This window comes from Heterodontus francisci, chromosome 4 (assembly GCF_036365525.1).
Source record: "Heterodontus francisci isolate sHetFra1 chromosome 4, sHetFra1.hap1, whole genome shotgun sequence".
Lineage (NCBI taxonomy): Eukaryota > Metazoa > Chordata > Chondrichthyes > Heterodontiformes > Heterodontidae > Heterodontus > Heterodontus francisci.
Window position 1 is genome coordinate 45,186,308 of NC_090374.1, and position 22,845 is coordinate 45,209,152.

The window sequence follows — 22,845 nt, forward strand, 5'->3', positions numbered from 1 at the left end:
ATTATTATATCTTAGCCTCAACACCATGGTGTTATTCTTATCTCCCCAATGCTTTACAATCTTCTAAACTCATGTAGTTGCTCATTTTAGTACCTATTTGAGCCAAATCTGGGGGATTTTGTTTCCTTAAGAACACACATTCACTTGTAATTGGCTTGTCTACTCAGAAATTTTCCATAGTATCTTCATAGCTGGCAGAGAGAAAAGATTTATCACATTGAGTTACGCTGTATTCAACTACAGATCCCACAAGCGATTTCGTAGTCCAATTCCAATGTGCCACAGTCTCTCCCCCTCACACGCAAAACTTCTGATATTAAATATTTTGTATTCATGTTCATTCAGTCTGGATCCATTTAGGTAACTGCTCATCAAGACAGGAAAGGAGAGAAAATGACAAAGACTTTGTATAATTATAGACTGCCACATTGATTGGTGGCACTAAGGGCTCGATACTGGAGTTTACAGTTCCTGAACAATGCAAACACTACTCCAAATATAAGACAGCTCCTCTAGCAAACAACGAAAGATGCCACTTCATAACAGGAATTAAAAATTGAGACAAAGTGGAGATATAAGAAAACAGAAATAAGTTGTTTGTTTCAAAATCTAAATTTCTTTAGCTTGAAAAAAATGATACAACTTCCATAATCACTACCTTAGCTACACTTTTACCATTGGTTGGGTTACAATGTTCTGAGATTTTGGAATGATTGGTAACAGAATTGTTGTGACAGCAGTATATGATCAACTGTTATAATAATGGCAAGTACTAGAAGTGCAATGTTACAGTTTACAGCCTAGTTATATCCACCCGTCCTCTCCTTCCTGACACACGAAAGATAGACTGATAAAGAAGCTACATTCTGCATTGAATGAAAATTGCTGTCAACATACTTCTCCATATACAATAGCACCTTTCAATTGACTCTCACAGGCCACAGTATTGTAACATCGCACGGTACAATCATATACTCTACAAATTTTTAAACCATCCAATTTACTCAGATTATTGGCTCTAGCTATGGCATTTCAGATCATTTTAACTATTTAAATATTACACTTATCCAATGAGTTTCAGATGTTGAAAGTATTACACAAAGGGATGGAAATTCATTACAGAACTTTCCCAAGACAAAATAATCATAAGTTTCAGTTAACCCTTCAGAACAAGGGATTCCTAATTTCAGTAATTTTCATATTTCACAACTCAACCAGTATAGTTTAAGTGGCAGTAATGGAATTTAAGATTTAAAAAAAATAGATTTTAATTTTTTTTTCTCCACCATGTCAGTGGATAGCCCTTCTCCCCAAAGTGAGTGGGTATACAAACACAACACGCAATTGCTTTCTAACTGGTTAAATGACTGTTTTGCCGCACTGCTGTGGGCGTTTTGAATCTCATTTTGATTGACTGTCTGGTAAGACAGTTACACACTTGTTATTGCTACCTACGTCATTTAAAATATGCAGCTGATTTTCTTTTATGCCTTAAGCCATGCTATTATTTATGTTACTTGAATGCACATTATTTTCTGTACCGAAGTGAGATTTGCAAACAGTTCCAAAAAATTGCATCACACTGTTCTGATAAACTCAAGTGGTTTTGGAAACAAAGATGGGGTGTGGATTTTAACGTGAGTTTGGATGGGGGTGGGGGAGTTAAGTCATGCAAAAATGTGAGCACGTTGGGAAGCTGGAACCCACCGATTTCTGCATTTAACTCCAGCCTGTTAGAGGTGGAGTGTCAATTTCAATATGCCAAATCACTCAATTACAGCAATATTAAATAAAAACAAGAAATGCTGGAAATATTCAGGAGGTCTGGCAGCATCCATGGAGAGAGAAGCAGAGTTAACATTTCAGGTCAGTGACCCTTCTTCAGAACACTGACCTGAAACGTGAACTCTGCTTCTCTCTCCACAGATGCTGCCAGACCTGCTGAGTATTTCCTGCATTTCTTGATTTTATTTCAGATTTCCAGCATCCGCAGTATTTTGCTTTTATACAGCAATATTAACATGGCTTTTGCAATTTAACTGTGGCTCCACGGGTTTGCCACCCTTCCTGGAACTCGACAGTGAAAGCAAGGCAAGAATGCAGTGGCAATTGAGGGTCTGAAGACATGTCGGGGAAATATGACAATAATTAAAACCAAGACGACTGGCAGATGTGGCAGCAGGAACAGCAACAGCCTGCTTCTCACAGACTTGCAACTGCACAGGAGAGAGGGGATCAGCAGAGAGGTGCAGCCCACAGGAGGCTATACAGGCAATGGATAAACTTTCTAGACATGTCAGAACACCAGTGTCTCAGGAGGCTCAGGATCTCCAATCAAGTGGTGGCAGACATTTGCAGCCTGCTAGAAGATATGCTATCAAGTGGACCTGGTGGCCACACTGTACCAGTTGCTGTCAAAGTCACCATTGCCCTCAATTTCTTTGCTTATGGAGCCTTCCAGAGCTCTGTGGGAGATATCTGACCTCGCAATCAGCTGCCCACAAATGCATAAGACAGGTAACTGCTGGCTTGTTTGCCTTAACAGTTCTAATTCAGGTCTTAAATCTTCCACAGGCCCATCAAGTGTTGTGTAGGTGGTGCTGCAGTAGAACAATGACAACTCCTCAAAGGAGTACCTACTCCACATGGACTGCAATGGTTCACTAAGGAAGCACCACCTGCTCAAGGACAATTAAGGATGGACAATAAATGGTGGCCTTGCCAGCGACGCTCACATCCCATGAATAAATAAAGAAAAAGATCGACTTCCCACAGATGCAAGACATCACCAAGTACACATATGTGGCAATTAAAGCATCCCCAGGTCACTCAGGAGTATTCATTAATCACAAGAGCATTAATGTGCAGTTAGTCTGCACCACAAAAAGATGTTTATGCACAAGGTTCCTGGGCAGCCATGATGCTTTTGCCCTGCAGTAATCCACACTCCATAATCTCTTGGCACCGCAAACTAGACTTACCAGCTGGCTGCTCAGAGACAAGGGACAACCACTTAAAACGTGGTTGATGACACCCGTGAGGAACCCAACCAAGTAGGCCCAGGAGCGATGCAATGAAAGTCATATGACAACTAAATGTGTTAGTGATTGAGCCATCAGCATGCTACGACGCTTCAGGTGTCTGGACAAATCCAGAGGCACCCTTCAGTACACATCAGCCAGGGTGTGCAGAATGGTTGTGATGCGCTGCGTTCTGTACAACATTGCACAGCAGCAAGGTTTGGACCTGCAGGAGGAACAAGGCACAGAGCGTATAGTCTCTTTGGGCAATTGAGCAGGATGAGGAGGCAGCTACAGTGGAAGTACACGATGTATGCAGTGCACCAGCACCCATTGCTGCCGAGATGTCCTCAGTATTGTGAGATTCATTTAAGTTCCACCAGTCCATCCATCTGATAACCATGTGCAAAAGCCATTCCCCACAGCTCCCAACGACACGAACACAAAGTAGCCCTGCAAATAACCAAACATCCCATTCACAGCTCCCCATTGCTCAATTCATATCTAACCATTCATCACAAGTGAAAAAGGCCAACATTGTTCGGGGTTTGGAGTCAGTGAGGACCACGCCAAAGGCTTCCCCAACTGGGCAGGGGCAGACAGCCATCAGGAGATGAGCCAGCAGGTGGGTACTATTGACTGGGGTTGGGGGGCAGGGGTTGGCATTTGGTGAGAAATAGAAGCACTTTGAGCAGAGTCCTCACTTCCATGTCCCCTCTCACCATAATCCCTCTCATGGCCCACCCACACTTCCCTCCTAGCAATAAGCTGGACAGCACTTTGCTGCAGATCAGTGGGGCAATGAACAGCCAAGCGCAAGGATATCATGAATCCAATAAAAATGACATTCATATTGTGCAAGCCATCAGTGAAAGTCTGAATGCACTTGTTTGATAGCCATGTTTCATGCTCCATGCAACAGCCACTCTTTTCATGGACGGAGATATCATTGCAAAGGCTTGCGATATCATGCCACTCATGCTCGAGACAGACTCCTCCAATCTCTCTGCAAGCGCCCAGTGCGGCTGGAACATCTGCCAGTACATCACTCATTCTTTGCTACAGCTCCAGAAGTATTCTCTTTGTTGACAGTCGCTCAGGTACAGAATCTGCATCCTGTGTTAGAGGCCTACTTTAGGTCAGGAAAACGAACCCGACCGAACCACCGTGGATGCAAGCCCGACCCGGCCAGAGTCCCTCCGCTTTTGCCCCAAGCCTGACCCGACCTGAGCCATCAGTTTACTTACCTCCCAACTGGGAACCTCCCGTGCATGTGTGATGACGTCATAGTGACGTCACTCGCTCACTGCGCAGATTCAGTTTCATCCCGGACTCCCAGCACAGGTAAGTTTTATATTTTTAATACTTACTGGCACAGCACTGACCCTGCGTGTCTGACCTGACCTCAGCCCGCAAGCCGGAGCCTGAAGATGGGCCCGGCCCAACCCGAACCCGACACGTTGTCGGGTCCCGTCGGGTAGCAGGCCTCTATCCTGTGAGTCTCTCCACTGCAGTTCTGGTCTCCACCATCTAATGAGAGTCACCAGATGAAAACCCAGCTATCTGCCTTACTGGTCTTATCAAAAGTGCAAGTACCTGAGCTCGTGCATGGTCTGCATGAGTCCTGTGACAGTGAACCCTCTGAAGGAGGACCTCCTCCAAGGAGTTGTCATCATCGTCTTACTGCACCACCACCTATGGGACACTTGAATTAGATGAATTAGAACTATTAAGGTTAGAAGGCATTAAGTGAACATTGGGCAAATGATCATATTTCACTTGCTGCTGGCATCAAGTCAACATGAGTGAGTGCTGTATGCCCTGTGGCTGGCTGACATTTAATTCTGTCACCAGGAAGCTGGTAGGCCCCCATATTCAATGGCCAGGCAGGCAGAGACTCTACTGATGTCCAGTACCTCCTCCTTTGCAGCTGTCAGTTGTGAGATGGCTGGAGGGCTGCCTCTGGTTCTCTACACCTATGTGTTCTATGCTCTCTTCTCCTGCAAGGAGGAAAAGATCTATGAATGAGAATAATAGTATGTGTTGAACAATGGATGGAGAGCTTTTGATGATGGTGACTATGAGGGAGAGGCATGACATTGCATAAGAATGAAGGTGAGTGTCAGTGTTGGATGGACAAATGGGGATGTGAGGAAGTGTGCAGATCGAGAGGGTTGAGTGTAGCTGAAAGGTTGGTGTGAGGAGTGGTGTGCTGAAGTAGGCTTGAGAAGGCAGAGTGAAGGGGCTGAGGCGACATGCACATCAAGATGCAGGTGAGCGTGCCACTGTACTTACCTTTCCTTCCCTGCTCAGGTCATTCAACCACTTTCAACATTGAATCCATGAGTGTGGCATCACACTCCTGCTGCTGATCTCATGGGCAACTTCCTTCATCTTTCAAGAAAGAATTACTTTTATATGGTATCTTTCACGCCCTCAGAATGTCCCAAAACACTGTACAGCCAATGAAATACTTTTGAAGCGTAGTCACTGTTATAATGCAGGAAACGTGGCAACCAATTTGTACACATCAAACTCCAACAAACAATGTGATTATCAGATAATCTGTTTTTGTGATGTTGATTGAAGGATAAATATTAGCCAGAACACCGAGGATAACTCCCTACTCTTTTCTGAAATAGTGCAATGGGATCCTTTATGTCCACCTGAGAGGCCTCGGTTTAACGTCTCATCTGAAGACAGCATCTCTGGCAATGCAGCATTCCCTCATTACTGCATTGGAGTGTCAGCCTTAAATACTGTGCTCATGTCCTGGTGTGGGACTTGAACCTTCAACCTTCTGATTCAGAGGCAAGTGTGCTGCCAACTGAGCCACAGCTGACACCTTACCGATTGCTTAATCTCAATGTTTAAAAAAAAACTTTGGACTGCTATTAATTGTTTGTACTGTATTTTTATCTATGACCAAAGCAGCAATTCTCTCCCTAAACCTACCCCTCTATTCTCCATTAAGACCCTCCTTAAAACCTCTCTCTTTGAGCAACCTTTTAGTCACCTGTCCTAATATTATCTTCTATGGTTCAGTGTCGAATTTTGTTTGATAATGTTCCTGTAAGATAAACTTGGGGTGTTTTACTGCGCTAAAGGTGCTATATAAATGCAATTTGTTGTAGTCCACACTATGTGGTTGTCTCTTAATGCATCATTGCAACAGTCTAGTAAGCCACTCATTGTAGAAAAAGACACATTACCATCATTTGACGGAAAGCGTCATGGCAATAATCATGGCCTTTTCGGAGATGCACATCAAGAATAAAAAAAGTTTAAAATGACGTCCCATCAACTGGTTCTAATTGATGCGAATTATCCTTCATTACAGACGTCCCTGCACAATGATATGGAACACTTTCCTCAGATTTTTCCACATCTTGGCGAAGGAGACTGAGTGTTCGGTTCCCAGGCTCACCAACACTTGCCTTAAACCTGTGGCTAGAAGGCAGATGAGCATACACCAGGGTAATTCTTAATTTCTGCTCCATATTATGAAGGGTTTGAGAGATGATCAGCACATCTTGTGAGATCACCAAGGTGAGTCACTCGCAAAAGTGAGGAACTGAAGTCATAAGCTCATGTCTCATTGTTCCAAAGCTGACTGTGCACCACATTATCGACTGGTGTCTCTATGTTATAAAATAATGGATATCCTGGAGTGAGGTCAAGGTGATAGATTAGATTATTTTTTTCCCCCCCCAATCAACTATCTGGTACTAACATTTTAAAAAACTGAAGAAAAATAAGTGATTTCTTTGGTTTGGTTTCTGTTCATTCATGCTCTTGAATTTAATTTTTAAAAAGTGTAGGACTCCTTATAACATAAATACACCCTTTATCCACTAATGGAAAACCACAGACATACAAAGGAAATGCATCTATGCTTGCGTAGATATCTCCATTAACCAGCACATTGTGTTCTCAGCAAAGGTCAGGATGTAATCCAATACAAGGTAAAGCAATCAGAATATAAATACTTACTCCACCTCCTACAGGAATCTTGTCCACTGAGGACTTTGCCTTCAGATGCTTTTCCTGTAAAAGCTTTTGTTTCTGTTGAAGACCTGGTTTGTCAAATGTTCAAAATATAATAAGACATTCAATTTTACTTTGCATGCTACAGTTCTGCAAATGTGAACTACAGCTTTTTATAAGAACAATTTGACAGTTTTAACATAATATTCTAGATTACAGCAAAATTAAAGATTAGGATAGGTGAGCAAATATGCCTTAGACAGTTTACAACAGCTTTAAAAGAATGAGCATTGATAATCACCATGGGCTTTCATTAATTTGGTATGGGGCGTAAGGGATGTAGGGGAAGGGTAGCACTCCTCAGGCAGACTTGACATACTCCGTGGAGTGGCTCGTCCTGTATTGGTTCTGACCGTCACCCAGCTCTCATCTGTGGCTCCAAGCAGCTGTTAGCATGCAACAGCTTCGACGAGCGGGCCAAACCAGGCGAGGGTAGCCGTCGGGTCTCCCACCCTTGGCGAATTAGGGTTCGTCTACCCTGGCATACAAAGATTGATTTTCGCAGATTGGACAGATGAGACCAATCCAAGGTTCAACAGCGTTTGAAGGCGGTTCAGCACTGTGTTGTAGAGCACGCAGAGCTTGACAAGACACAGATGACGTCTTGGTCACCCACTGCATCCGGATCTATCTTCAGCCATCAAGACTCGTCTTACCACTGCACCAAGATAGGTCAGGGCGAGAGAGTGAGACTGACGATGCACAATTCTCCCTGACTAAAATCCAATTCATGTGCAAGTCACATTCATCATCCATTGTGTTCAAAATCATGAGGAGGCTGAACGGAGTACATAGGGAGAAACTGTTCTCATTGGCCGAAGAGTCCAGAACCAGAGGACACCAACTTAAGGTGATTAGCAAATGAACCAGAGGTGACATGAGGGAATTTAAAAAAAAAAAAAACAGGTTAGGATCTGGGATGCTCTGGCTGAGAGTGTGGCGGAGGTAGATTCAATTGAGGCCTTCCAAAGGATATTGGATAAATATCTGAAGAGAAAAAAATTGCAGGGTTATAGGTAAAAGTCCGGTGAGTAGGATTAGGTCAGTTGCTCCTGCAAGGAACCGACACTGACATGATGGGACGACCGGCATCCTTTTGTGCTGTCAACATTCTATGATTATCAATCTATCACAGGTCAAGTGGCAATGGAACAGCAACGTAGCAACAGGTGCGGATTGACTGTGAGCCGTTGCGGCAAACCTGCACACAGGCAGTTCAGGCCATAGGGTTGTTTTTCACTAGACGGAAGCAGTAGTGGAACTCGGCAGCCCCCAAGTGATTAAGTAGCTCTTTTCAGGACCACATTGCTCACCTCCCTAGATTGAGGAAGAGGCTAGTAAAGGTGGTCCAAACATCGCCTGCTTCACCTATCCTGTCCAGCAGGCCACAGTTGGTGGGGATTCCATCAATGCGGTCATAAGTCAAGTTTTAAGAAGAAGGTAAGGTGACACTGGTCACCATTGGCACATGGAACATGCGCATCCTCATGGACAATGCCACAGCCAACAGACCTGAGAGAAGAACTAATTATCGGTAAAGAGTTGGCTAGGTACAACATCCAGGTTGCTGCCCTCAGCGAGACCAGTCTACCTGAGGGAGGTCAGCACATGGAAATCCGTGCATGTTACACATTCTTTTGGAGTGGCCGTGGAAAAGAAGAACGGCGCAAAGCTGGTGCTGTCATGAACCATCTCATTGGTAGGTTGACATGCCTTCCCAAGCGTGTTAATGATCATCTGATGATGCTTAAACTCCTCCTGCACGGCAACAGGCACACAACTCTCTGTGTACATCCCTACCTTGACCAACCCTGATGCAGTCAAGGATTAATCTTATGATGACCTCCACTCCTTGAATAGCTTGACTGACTTTGGCACAGTAGCAAACATTCTTGGTGACTTCAATGCAAAAGTTGGTGCAGATCAGGCGTAGGATGGGGTCATTGAAAAAAAACGGGACTGGCACTTATAACAGGGTCTCCTCTTGAAGATGTGTGCTGAGCATGAGCTCTTAATCACCAACAGTTTTCTGCCTTCTTAACCCCAACAAGATGTCTTGGAGGTGCCCCATTCCACGCATTGTCATCTAAATCGTCTATGTCATCACCAGGCAGAGGAGAAAGGCAGGATTTGCATGTAACGAAAGCCACGTGCAGCGCTGATTGCTGGACTGACCACCGTCTTATTACATCAAAGCTAAACATCAAGATCCATCTCCTTAGATTCCCCCTAGGGCATGAAGGTCTTAATGTCTCAAGGCTCAAACAGGCAGCTGTGAAGGAATCTCTGAGAGCTAGAGAGTCACCTGTGTACAGCGGCAATGGGCAGTTGCTGCAGGATGACTGGGTGACCTTCAGAGATGTACTGTACTCCACTGCTCTGGAGGTCCTTGGCCCTACCTCTCGTAACGAGGAGATCCAGAAACTACTGGAGTGTAAACATTGCCTCTATTGGGCTTACCTCAATGACAAGTGATCACTATCCAGGCACGATGCTTCCCAAAACATCCAGAGGGTTGTCTAATGCAAGCTCAGAGAGATGCAACACACTTGGCTGAATCAGAAAGCAGATGAACTTCAGTCATATGCCGAATACAAAGACTGGAAGAGATTCAACTATCTTCTAAAATCTGTCTATGGGCCCCAGTCTACTGGTTCATTACCAATCCTTGATGCTGATGGGTCAACACAGAAGAAGCCCACATTCCAGAAAGATGGGCAGAGCTGCAGGTAAATGCCTAGTTAAGAAGCTCACTGAACTCCTTCAGTCTAAGTGGGAGCAAGGAACTATCCTGCAAGAATACAAAGACAATTCCACTGTCCACCTGTACAAGCAGAAAGGAACTCGCCAATCTTGCAACGAAATCTCAGCCCTTCCCATCGCCAGCAGAATTTTTGCCAGAATCCTTCTGAACTGCTTATTGCAACATCGCAACTAGGATCTGTTGCCAGAGAGTCAGTGTAGTTTCAGAACAGGTCAGGAACCACTAATATGGTGTTTGCAGTTAGACAGTTCCAAGAACAGAACATGGTCCTGTACACCATGTTTGTTGACCTGACCAAGGCCTTCGACACAGTCAGTCACGAAGGCCTTTGGAAAGTAAAGAAGAAACTTCGCTGCCCTTCGACAGTTCCATGATGGCATGCTCATGTGTGTCCTGGATGATGGGGAGTCTTCTGACCCATTCCCAGTCACTAATGGAGTTAAGCAGATTTGCGTGCTAGCACCAACCCTCTTCAGCATGTTTTTCTCCACCATGCTCTCCAATGCAGTCCACGATTGTGATCCTGGCTTTGAAATCAGACATTGCATGAACAGGAAACTGTTCAATCCAAGGACATACTTTGCGATTTCCTGTTTGCGGATATCTGTGCGCTAATTGCCAGTTCAAAGCTGGATATCCGAAGTAGAATGGACTTGTTCTCCAATGCATGCGACAACTTCAGCCTTACGATCAGCACAAAAGAAAACTGAAGTAATGTACCAGCATACTCCAGGAAAGCCCTACCTCGAGCCCAAGGCTCTTGAGCTGTCTAAATCGATGATGAAACACATCCAAGAATTGCCAAAGCAAGTGTAGCCTTTGGCAGACTGAGCATCAGTCTGGGAACAGAGGAATAAGTTTGGTAGGCAAACTGCAAGTCTATAGAGCAAAAGTCCTGCCCACTCTGCTCTATGCGTGCGAGACTTGGACTGTGTAACAGCATCATGCCAAGATGCTCGACTACTTTCACTTGAGCTGCCTTTAGAAACTTAAGATTAGATGGTAGGACAAAATATCAGACACTGAGGTGCTTATCTGAGCTGGCATGGCAAGCATCCACACCATATTGAGAACTGAGTTGGGTTGGTCATGCAGCCAGAATGCCTGATACTCGCTTATAAAAGTTCTTTGACGTAACATACGCTGTGGATAAAGGAGAGCCCGTTGATGTACTGTACTTGGATTTCCAGAAGGCATTTGACAAGATGCCACATAAAAGGTTATTGCGCAAAGTAGGAACTCATGGTGTAGGGGGTAACCTATTAGTATGGATAGTAGATTGGCTAGCTGGCAGAAAACAGAGAGTATGCACATATGGGTCCTTTTCTGATTGGCAGGATGCGATGAGTGGAATCCCGCAGGGGTCTGTACTGGGGCCTCAACTTTTTACAATTTGTATCAATGATTTAGATGAGGGGTGCGATAGCATGGTAGCTAAATTTGCAGATGACACAAAGATAGGTAGGAAAGTATGTTTTGAAGAGGACATAAGAAGGTTGCAGACTTATATAGATAGGTTGAGTGAGTGGGCAAAAATCTGGCAGATGGAGTATAAAGTGGGAAAATGCGAAGTTGTTCACTGTAGTAGGAAGAATAAAGCAGAGTTTACTTAAACAGAGAATGACTGCAGAATTCCGGGGTGCAGAGGGATCTAGGTGTTCTAGAGCATGAAGCATAAAAAGTTAGTATGCAGGTACAGCAAGTAGTAAAGAAGGCTAATGGAATGCTATCCTTTATTATGAGAGGAATAGAAAAGTAAGGATGTTATGCTTCAGTTATAGAGGGCATTGGTGAGACCACATCTCGAATACTGTGTCTGTTTTGGTCTCCTAATTTAAGGAAGGATGTAAATGCGTTGGAGGCGGTTGAGAAGGTTTACTAGATTGATACCTGGAATGAGCGGGTTGTCTTCTGAGGAAAGGTTGGACAGACTGGGTTTGTTTTCACTGGAGTTTAGAAGAGTGAGGGGAAACTTGATTGAAGTATACAAGGTCCTGAATGGTCTGGACAAGGTGGATGTGAAAAGGATGTTTCCTCTAGTGGGCAAGTCCAGTACTAAGGGGGGCACTGTTTTAAAATTAGGGGTCGCCCTTTTAGGACACAGATGAAAACTTTTTCTGAGGGTTGTGGAACTTTGAAACAATCATTAGGCAAGGGAATCAAAGGTTATCGGGGGTAGATGGGAGTGTGGAATTTGAGACAGAAACAGATCAGCCATGATCTTATTGAATGGCGGAGCAGGCTCAAGGGGCCATATGGCTTAATTCTGCTCCTAAATCGTATGTTCGTATATTAAGCGAATCTTCTATGGAAAGCTGGAGTCTGGAGTGCACTCTCATGGCAGTCAAAGGAAGCGTTACAAGGACACTCTGAAGGCTTCGCTTAGGAGTTTTGATATCAACCCCGAGTTCTGGGAGAAGCTCACCTAGGATCGCTGCGCCTGGCGCAACCAAATAAAAATGAGTAAAGAGTGCAGCCTCCTTTGAAATCAAGCGCATATGATAGGCAGAGAGAGAAAACAGGAGGGGACGAAATCCCAAGCCAGCAGCTCATCTAAAGCTCAACTGCGCTATCCTGCCCTATTTGCAGCAGAACCTGCTGGGTACAGATAAGCCTTAGCATTCACCTACGTGCCCACCGGAACCCAACCAAACACCCCAGATGATGGACATGGTCCTCTTCGCCTTGAAGGATGAACAACATGGATCAAACAGCAGGGAGAGGCCATAATTTCTTGCAGGAAAGTCAGTAGCGGCTTAAGTGTGCACCAAATGAGAAAGAGCAGAGATCACCTTAGAAAAGTTTATAAAGCATGCTCAGCTGGAAGACAACTGTTACATCTTAGAACTACAGATGATGTCAAATGTGTACTCCTCTTGCTTTTGGTTGCAGTTAATAATATAAATGTCAAATTCCCTTCCTCTCTGAGTTACATAGATCCACCTTTCTCATACATCTTAGGAGCTGCTACTGGATTCACCAGTTCTGCTTCTACTCATGTATATTGAAAAACGGCATTAGATGGAAGCGACGAGACAGCTTGATGTAGCGCTGCTCTCCCAAACCCAGCCTTGAAATATAAAGGCAACGAAAGACACTTTTCAATTCATAGCTAAAGATACTGCCAGATCTTTAATAAATGCTTGGATTCCCCTCCAATCACCACTCACAGTTCCACTGTTCTCTCAACCCTGGTTGAAATATTTTATCCAATTTGTATCTGTAGTGAGCTTTTATGGCAGGATATCCAATCCTTTAGTATTTGTGGGTTACATAGATAAATACCACAAAGTCTCGAGGAGGGGGCACGCATAAATTTTGAATCCAAGTTTCTATTTTGCATGTATATCAAATTACTGATTTGTCAGTTCTTAGTATTTTTATTTAGATTATCCAACAAGGCAAAAGCATCAAGGATATTTTCCGAACCTCCAGATCCACAAAATTCAAACCGGAGAAACCAGAGAATAAGAAATAAACACAAATGGGAACTAGTTGCCTGGGTGCAAAGGCTATTAGAGGTCAACATCTGACAGTTTGGACAGTTAATTGTATATTAATTGCATGCAGGTGATGGGCATTAACTAGGGATTCACTTGTGCCCCTACAAAAAAAGAACAGACTGAAACAGTAGGGTTTGGGTTAGGAAGTACATGCTTTTAATGTGTAACTCTAAATAAATGCTTATAAAAGTATAGAGAGACACAATTCTAAAAGACAATTCTATCCTTCACTAACTGGCTTTCTGGAAGAGAACAGTCATTGCTGAACGCTGAGGAGAGGTACTGCTGCCGATCCTGAGGCCAGGAGCCTGGAGGAGAGAAAGTGCGAGCCCAGCAGAAGGGAGCATTGAGTTGCTTTGTTACTGACTGCCCAGACTGGTGGTGGGGGGAGAAAGACGAACAGACAAGAATTAATAACATCTGCTTCGAGAGAGAGGGGGAGAAGAATGCACACACCAACTTTTACTGCAAGAGGTGGGTGCTTGGTGCACTTCTCAATAAAGACTGTTACCGATAGGGAGGGAAGGAGAGGAAAGATAACAGAGGCCGGAAGATCATAAGGGATTGTGTGCGCTCCTGAAAATTGTCCAGGCTGAATCCATTAATAAACCACACTCCCCCACCATCCCCCATTGCCTGGCCTAGGACAGCTGGAGCTACCTTGGTGAAATTTTCTTCAATCTCTGGGTGGTTCCCGCTGTCCCAGGTAAAAACATCTAACTTTCGCCCCCTTGTCCCACCACTACCGGGAAGATCACTACCAGAGACTTTAATAATCACTGGAAAGTGCACCCCTATGTGTGTGTATACTCTTTGACCTTATTGTTATACTTTAAAACTTCACAAAAGGGAGGAAGCCACTCTCCCGTCCCAATTCAAGGGAGGGGTGGCTTTTCCCTTTGCAGTGTCCTTCAAAACATCAGACCTGAGACCTGGAGTGGGGGCAGTTCACAAAGCTTCAATGGCCAGTGGCAGGGTCTGCAAGGACCTACACAGGAGTGGCTGCCACTACTGCTCCAGCAGGCCTGCCACCAGTTACACTAATTACAAAAAAAGCATGGAGTGAAGAGCAACACTCATCCCAATATGACAATTGAGGCATGCATCAAAACAATGGCTGGGTTGTCAGCCCTTCAGCCATCAAATGTACAGGAAGGCCATATTCTTTCTGAAGATAGACAGGGGTCTGCACCTCTTGGTGGGTGGATCCTCTTGTACCAACTGTGCAGCGATTAGTCATCTCACCCTTTATTGAGGTCCGCTCCTTCTCCCATACCGTCACCAACTGGGGGAGGTGAGGTCGATGATGGTGCTGATGCCACTCAGCTTCAGAGAGACCAGCCTCTGTCAGAGTTATACAGCACAGAAACAGGCCCTTTGGCCCATCGTGTCTGTGCTGGCCATCAGGCACCTATCCATTCTAATCCCATTTTCCAGCACTTGGCCCGTAGCCTTGTATGCTATGGCATTTCAACTGTTCATCTAAATACTTCTAAATGTTGTGAGGGTTCCTGCCACTACCTCCCCTTCAGGCAGTGTGTTCCAGATTCCAACCACCCTCCGGGTGAAAATTATTTTCCTCAAATCCCCTCTAACCTTTACCTTAAATCTATGCCCCCTAGTTATTGACCCCTCTGCTAAGGGAAAAAGTTTCTTCCTATCTAGCCTATCAATGCCCCCTCATAATTTGGTATACCTCAATCAGGTTCCCCCTCAGCCTTCTCTGCTCTAAGGAAAACAACCCTAGCCTTTCCAGTCTCTCTTCATAGCTGAAATGCTTTAGCTCAGGCAACATCCTAATGAATCTCCTCTGCACCCTATCCAGTGCAATCACATCCTTCTTATAGTGTGTTGACCAGAATTGTACACCGTACTCCAGCTGTGGCCTAACTAGCGTTTTATACAGCTCCATCATAAACTCCCTGCCCTTATATTCTATGCCTCTGCTAATAAAGGCAAATATCTCATATGCCTTCCTAACCACCTTATCTAACTGTGCTGCTGCCTTCAGTGATCTATGGACAAGTACACCAAGGTCCCTCTGTACTTCCTACTCTCAAAATGCAACACCTCACACTTCTCAGGATTAAATTCCATTTGCTACTGCTCCGCCCATCTTATCAGCCCATCTATATCGTCCTGTCATATAAGGCTTTCCTCCTCACTATTTACGACACAACCAATTTTCATGTCCTCTGCGAACTTACTGATCATACCTCCTCCATTCACGTCTAAATCATTAATGTACACTACAAACAGCAAGGGTCCCAGCACCGATCCCTGTGGTACACCAGTTGTCACAGGCTTCCACTCGCAAAAACAACCCTTGACCATCAAACTCTGCCTCCTGCCACTAAGCCAATTTTGGATCCAATTAGCCAAATTGCTCTGGATCCCATTGGCTCTTACCTCCTTTACCAATCTCCCATGTAGGACCTTATCAAAAGCCTTACTGAAGTCCATGTAGACTACATCAACTGCTTTATCCTCATCTACACATCAAGTCACCTCCTTGAAAAATTCAATCAAGTTTGTGAGCCATGATCTCCCCCTGACAAAGCCATGCTGACTATCCTTGATTAATCCCTGCCTCTCCAAGTGGAGATTAATCCTGTCCCTCAGAATTTTTTCCAACAGTTTCCCTACCACTGATGTCAGACTCACTGACCTATAATTATCTGGTTAATCCCTACTACCCTTCATGAATAATGGTACCACATTTGCTGTCCTCCAGTCCTCATGTAGCTCTCTTGTGGCTAGACAGGATTTGAAAAATTGTGTCAGAGCCCCTGCTACCTCCTCCCATGGCCTCACATAACAGCCTGGAATACATTTCATCTGGGCCTGGGGATTTAACCATTTTCAAGCCTGCTAAAACAGCTAATACTTCCTCCCTTTCAATGCTAATATGTTCAAGCACATCACAATCCCCCTCCCTGATCTCTACACCTACATCGTCCTTTTCCATAGCAAACACAGATGAAAAGTATTCATTTAAAACCTCACCTCTGTCCTCCGGCTCCACGCACGGATTGCCACTTTGGTCCCTATTGGGCCCTACTCTTTCCCTGGTTATACTCTTGTGCTTAATATACTTATAAAATGCCTTGGGATTTTCCTTTATCTTGCCCGCCAGTGTTTTTTCATGTCCCCTCTTCACTCTCCTAATTACTTCTTCAAGTACCCCCCTACCTATACTCCTCTAGGGCCTCCACTGTTTCCAGTGCTCTGAATCTGTCAGAAGTCTTTTTTTTCTCCTTATCCAATCCTCTATATCCCTCAACATCCAGGGTTCCCTGGACTTGTTGGTCCTACTCTTCACCCTTATGGGAACACGTTGGCCCTGAAGTCTCACTATTTCCTTTTTGAATGACTCCCACTGGTCTGATGTAGACTTTCTTAAAAGTAGCTGCTCCCAGTCCACTTTGGCCAGATCCTGTTTTATCATCCATCTTTGTCCTTTTCCATAGCTACCTTAAATCTTAGAGAGTTATGGTCACTATCCCCAAAATGCTCCCCCACTGACACTTCTAGCACTTGTCTGGCTTCATTCCCTAGGATTAGGTCCAGTACCGCCGCATCTCTTGTCGGACTTTCTACGTACTGACTCAAAAAGCTCTCCTGTATGTATTTTAAGAATTCCGCCCCCTTTAAGTACTAAGACTATCCTAGTTGATATTGGGGGAAGTTGAAATCCCCTATTATTTTTACACCTATCTGAGATTTGCCTACATATCTGCTCCTCTATCTCTCCGACTGTTTGGAGGCCTGTAGTACACTCCCAGCCAAGTGATTGCCCCCTTTTTGTTTTTAAGTTCTATCCATATAGAAACATAGAAAATAGCAGTAGGCCATTCAGTCCTTCGAGCCTGCTCTGCCATTCATTATGATCATGGCTGATCTTCCAACTCAGTAACCTGTTCCCGCTTTCCCCCCATATCCTTTGATCCCTTTCGCCTCAAGAGCTATATCTAACTCCTTCTTGAAAACATACAATGTTTTGGCCTCAATTGTTTTCTGTGGTAGCGAATTCCACAGGCTCACCACTCTGAGTGAAGTAATTTCTCCTCATCTCAGTCCTGAAAGGTTTACCCCATATCCTTATCTATGACCCGTAGTTCTGGACCCCCCCCCCCCACCCCCACCATCGGGAACATCCTTCCTGCATCTACCCTGGCAAGTCCTGTTAGAATTTTATAGGTTTCTATGAGATCCCCCCTCACTCTTCTGAACTCCAGTGAATATAATCCTAACTGACTCAATCCCTCCTCATACGTCAGTCCCGCCATCCCAGGAATCAGTCTGGTAAACCTTTGCTGCACTCCCTCTATAGCAAGAACATCCTTCCTCAGATAAAGAAACCAAAACTGCACACAATATTCCAGGTGTGGCCTCACCAAGGCTCTGTATAATTGCAGCAAGACATCCCTGCTCCTGTACTCCAATCCTCTCGCTATGAAGGCCAACATACCATTTGCCTTTTTTTACCACCTGTTGCATCTGCATGCTTACCTTCAGCGACTTGTGTACGAGAACACCTAGGTCTCATTGCATATTCCCCTCTCTCTGTTTATAGCCGTTCAGATAATAACCTGCCTTCCTGTTGTTGCCACCAAAGTGGATAACCTCATATTTATCCACATTATACTGCATCTGCCATGCATTAGCCCACTCACTCAACTTGTCCAAACCACCCTGAAGCCTCTCTGCCTCCTCCTCACAACTCACCCTCCCACCCAGTTTTGTCTCATTTGCAAATTTGGAGATATTACATTTAGTTCCCTTATCTAAATTATTAATATATATTGTGAATAGCTGGGGTCCCAGCACAGATCCCTGCGGTACCCTAGTCACTGCCTGCCAATCGGAAAAAGACCCGTTTATTCCTACCCTTTGTTTCCTGTCTGCCAACCAATTTTCTATCCAGCGCAATACACTACCCCCAATCCCATGCGCTTTAATGTTACACGCAAATCTCTTATGTAGGACTTTGTCGAAAGCCTTCTGAAAGTCCAAATAAACCACATCCACCAGCTACACCTCATCAACTCTACTTGTTACATCCTCGAATAACTGTAGATTTGTCAAGCATGATTTCTCTTTTGTAAATCCATGCTGACTCTGTCCGATTCTACCAGTATTCTGCAAGTGCTCTGCTATAAAATCTTTGATAATGGACTCTAGAATTTTCCCCACTACCGACGTCAGGCTGACCGGTCTATAATTCCCTGCTTTCTCTCTACCTCCCTTTTTATATAGTGGGGTTACATTAGCTACCCTCCAATCTGTAGGAACTGTTCCAGAGTCGATAGAATCTTGGAAGATGACCACCAATGCATCCACTATTTCTAGGGCTACTTCCTTAAGTACTCTTGGATGCATACCATCAGGCCCAAGGGATTTATCGGCCTTCAATCCCATCAATTTCCTCAACACCATTTCTCTACTAACACTGATTTCCTTCAGTTCTTTTCTCTCACTAAACCCTGTGTTCCCCAACATTTCTGTTATGATATTGGTGTCCTCCTTTGTGAAGACAGAACCAAAGTATGCATTTAGTTGGTCAGCCATTTCTTTATTCCCCATAATAAATTCCCGTTTCTGTTTGTAAGGGACCTACATTTGCCTTCACTAATCTTCTTCACTTCACATACCTATAGAAACTATTACAGTCAGTTTTTATATTCCCCACAAGCTTGCTCTCGTACTCTATTTTTTCCCTTGTTAATCAATCCCTTGGACCTCCTTTGTTGAATTCTAAACTGCTCCCAATCCTCAGGTCTGTTGTTTTCTCGGGCGAATTTATATGCCGCTTCCTTGGATCTAATGCTATCTCTAATTTCCCTTGTAAGCCATGGTTTGGCTACCTTTCCCATTTTACTTTTGCATCAGACAGGGATAAACAATTGTTGCAGTTCATCCATGCGCTCTTTGAATGTTTGCCATTGCCTATCCACCGTCATCCCTTTAAGTAACGTTTCCCAATCCATTATAGCCAACTCGCGCCTCATACTTTCATAGTTTCCTTTATTAAGATTCAGGACCCTCGTCTCAATCAACTATGTCACTCTCCATCTTGATGAAGAATTCTATCATATTATGGTCGCTCATCCCCAAGGGGTCATTTGACTCCTTAATCAACAGTGCAAAGCCACCTCCTCTCTTACCCCCTCCCCTGTCACGCCTGAAGATTATATACCCTGGAATATCGAGCTGCCAATCCTGCCCTTCCCTCAGCCATGTCTCTAGCACATCATCTCCTTCTGGCCGCCATCATTGTGCGGCCGGGGAGGGGGGGGGGGGGGCAGAGGAGGGGGAGGAAGCGGGAGAGAGGGGGGAAGCAAGAGAGGTCAACAGACATGGAACTGTCCCTCCCCCTGCATCTCTTCCTGAAAAGGAGGCAGCACCACTCCTCAGAAACATGGGAAAGCCCAGAACAGGGTTTCCCACTGTGGAAGGGGAGTTGGTACCCATCGTGGATCCTGCCACACTCCCGTCTCCCAAACTACATGCTGTGGGGGGTGGGGGGGGTCGCCCAACCCTCGGGAGAGTGAATCAAATTCCTCTGTCCAGCTTGTGCCTCCCTGGGATGGGAGGGAATGCACTGCCAGAGCGAGGGATGGAGGTTTCATGCAATATAATTCAGTCACATATCTTGCAGGCGGAAGTGTGCAAAGTTGACGAAGCTGAGCCTGCCTAGCCGCCTGTCAACATCCCCCAGGAACTGCTTGATCTGGTTGCAGATTTGAAAAGGTCCCACATGCTAGGTCATAAGGCCTTACACCGTCTATGACTCTGCTGCTGGGGATGGAGCTTTTCCCCGTATTGCCAATGCCTGAGGCAGAGTGGGGCTCCGAGCTGCTGCCACTCTCTGGCCCAGAAAAGCCCAAGGGGTGGGGCGGGGGGGGGGGGGGAACGCTTCTGCTGTCGATCCTAGGGGTAGAATGATGACAGAGATGGGACTGGCTGGGCTGCCCACTGCAGCCTGTGTGGTGGGACAGTCAGTCGCAAATATGACACCCTGGAGGAGGAGGACGGTGGCTTGGTGGAGGGCACCAGGGATGATTGAGTCCATCGCCAATGAGGCAGTGGATGCCTTTGTGCCCCTTGCAGAACTCCAAGAATTCCTGGCCAATAGCTTGGGTTGACATGACAAGATCCAGCAGGCCCTCAACTGCTGGTCGGAGGTGGTGTTGCTCGTCAAGTTAGTCCGCTCTGCTGTAAAGACCGTGGGTTTGAGCCAACTCGAGTTGCACTGGCTCAAGACGTTCCTCACTGGGCAATGTATGGGAGCAGAGGATCACAAGTGACTCCACGCCCTCCCCAATTCAGGGTGCAGGTGGTGGTAGCACAACACTCTTGCCATAAAGAGAACCATAGGCAGCCTCAAGATCAACATTAGCACAGAGGCATGCCCCAGATTTATCACTCCTTAGGGAGGGGAAACCCACACTGTTCCGGGATTCAAGGCTATGTGGCTCCTGGAGTGGCAAAGAGGGGTCTACACGAGCCACCTTGCCTCCAATTCGGGCAGGGTGGCTACCTTGCTGGCCCCACATTTTCAGCTGAAGATGTTGAGGGTTAAGGAACCCGTGCCAAGCCACTTACTTCATCTTACCATCCTGCTGGGGGACATGCCGCTTCACCTAGTTAACGTGTACACTCCCCAGGCCAGTGCAGCAGTCATGCTTCTTGGAAGTGTCCGCTCATCTTGGCTCCATTGATGCCAGCAAGTGCATTATACTCTTGGGGAGGTTACAATTTTAACTGCACCTGAGGTGAGGGGCCGCTCTGGTACCTTGCACAGCCAGGTGGCAATGGGGAAGCTGAGGCACCTGATCAGGTCCTATGACTTGGTGAACATCCAGTGAAATCTCCATCCTGACTCCAGTGCTTAACACTTTTGAGGGGTCTGGAGGAGCAGGATCCAGAATTGACTGTCTTTTACATTTCTCGGGTGTACTTCTCCTGCGTTCCAGCAGCTTCCGTGCAGCTGTGCAGTGCTCTGACCACCACCTCGTGATGCTTTGGGTGGAGGTGGTTCCGCAAACTGGCATTCTAACAACTACGGCTGGAGATCAAGCAGTTCTGGGCCAACTGGAGAAGCGGGTGGGCTTCCCCTCCTTGAGTCCAGGCTCGAGTGGTTTGGAGAGGAGGTGCTTGACCTGGAATCCCACCTTAGTCAGGCCAAAGATCCAGCCCTGCAGATGTACAAAAAGATCGCACTGAAGGACCTGCAGCTTGTCAGGTCCCAAGGCACATTTGTGAGGTTGCGATTGGTTCCTTCAGGAACATGTCTGCAGCTCCCCCTTCCACTCGCTGGAAAAAAGGCAGAGGGTCTGCAAGCAGATCCTGGGGCTGCTGGCCAATGACAGATCCCTGTTCTTGGATCCAAAGAACATCAGTGCCCAGGCCCAAGCCCAATGCTCAGTTCACTCCGATTGTATCCTGTAAGGATGCTCGCAGAGTTTTATGGGAGGACCTGTTGAAGGTCAGTCTGGAGGGCACTGAGCGGCTCGATGCTCTGCTCAGCGTGGTGGAGCAGTTCGGTGCCCTTGATTGGCTCTCGAGGGGCAAGCTCTCAGGCCTGGATGGGTTGACCATGGAGTTCCACAGGGCATTTTGGGACGTCCATACTCGGCTCCTGGAGGAATATCTGGCAACCTAGGAGATGCTCCTCTCGACGCAAGACTGTCACTGTCCTGCTACTCATGAGGGGCAATCTCTGCCTGCTTAAGAACTGGCACGGGTCTCTCTTCTCAGCATGCACTAGAAGATCTTTGCCAGGGCCTGTCTGCTTACCTTGGCACCGTACTTGCCCACATGATCCACCCGGACCGGCCAACATCCACTTGGTCCAGGACCTGGTCCACCATTCCCAGAGGGCTCATCTATTGGTTTCCTTCCTTTCCCTGGATCAGGCAAAGGTGTTCGACAGGGTGGATCATGAAGACTTATTCAGGACTCTGCAGGCATTGAGGTTCAGGACGCTGTTAGTCACCCAGATCTGACGTCTGTACACTGCCACGGGATATCTGATTAAGGTTAATAGGTCTTTGATGGCAGCCCTTTGCTTTGGGAGAGCCCCATGTCCATCCAATCATATGCCATCTGCGTAGTGCCTTTCCTGTAGCTCTTGCGGAGATGATGGGACTGGCTCTGTGGCAGCCAGGCAAGGAGGTCATCCTTTTGACTTACACTTATGCTATGTTCCTCATGGCCACTGATCCTGTTGACCTGCAGAGGATATACAAGTGCCAGCAGGTCTAGTCCGCAGCGTCCTCCGCCAGGATCAACCGGGAGAAATGATCCGGACTCCTGATGGGTCAGTGGCAGCTGGACTCCTTGCTGGAGGAGCTCAGGTCTTTTGCCTGGAGCACCACCCACCTCCTCTACCTGGGAGTCTATCTTAGACCTGCCGAGGACGCCTGGCCAGCGAACTGACAAGAGCTGGAGGACAAAGTCACCACTCGCTAAAGCGTGGCTACCCGACCCAAACCCGACCAGACCC

At 46.0% G+C, this 22,845-nt stretch overlaps 1 protein-coding gene across 1 annotated transcript in view; it reads right to left on the reverse strand.

Annotated features, from left to right (window-relative positions):
* LOC137368658 (uncharacterized) overlaps positions 1-22,845 on the reverse strand; it is a 54,391-nt gene that overhangs the window by 22,727 nt on the left and 8,819 nt on the right. Inside the window, exon 4 of the mRNA XM_068028800.1 lies at positions 7,014-7,096. Within this exon, the coding sequence (XP_067884901.1) occupies positions 7,014-7,096 (83 nt within the window). The remainder of the gene's footprint in view (positions 1-7,013; positions 7,097-22,845) is intronic.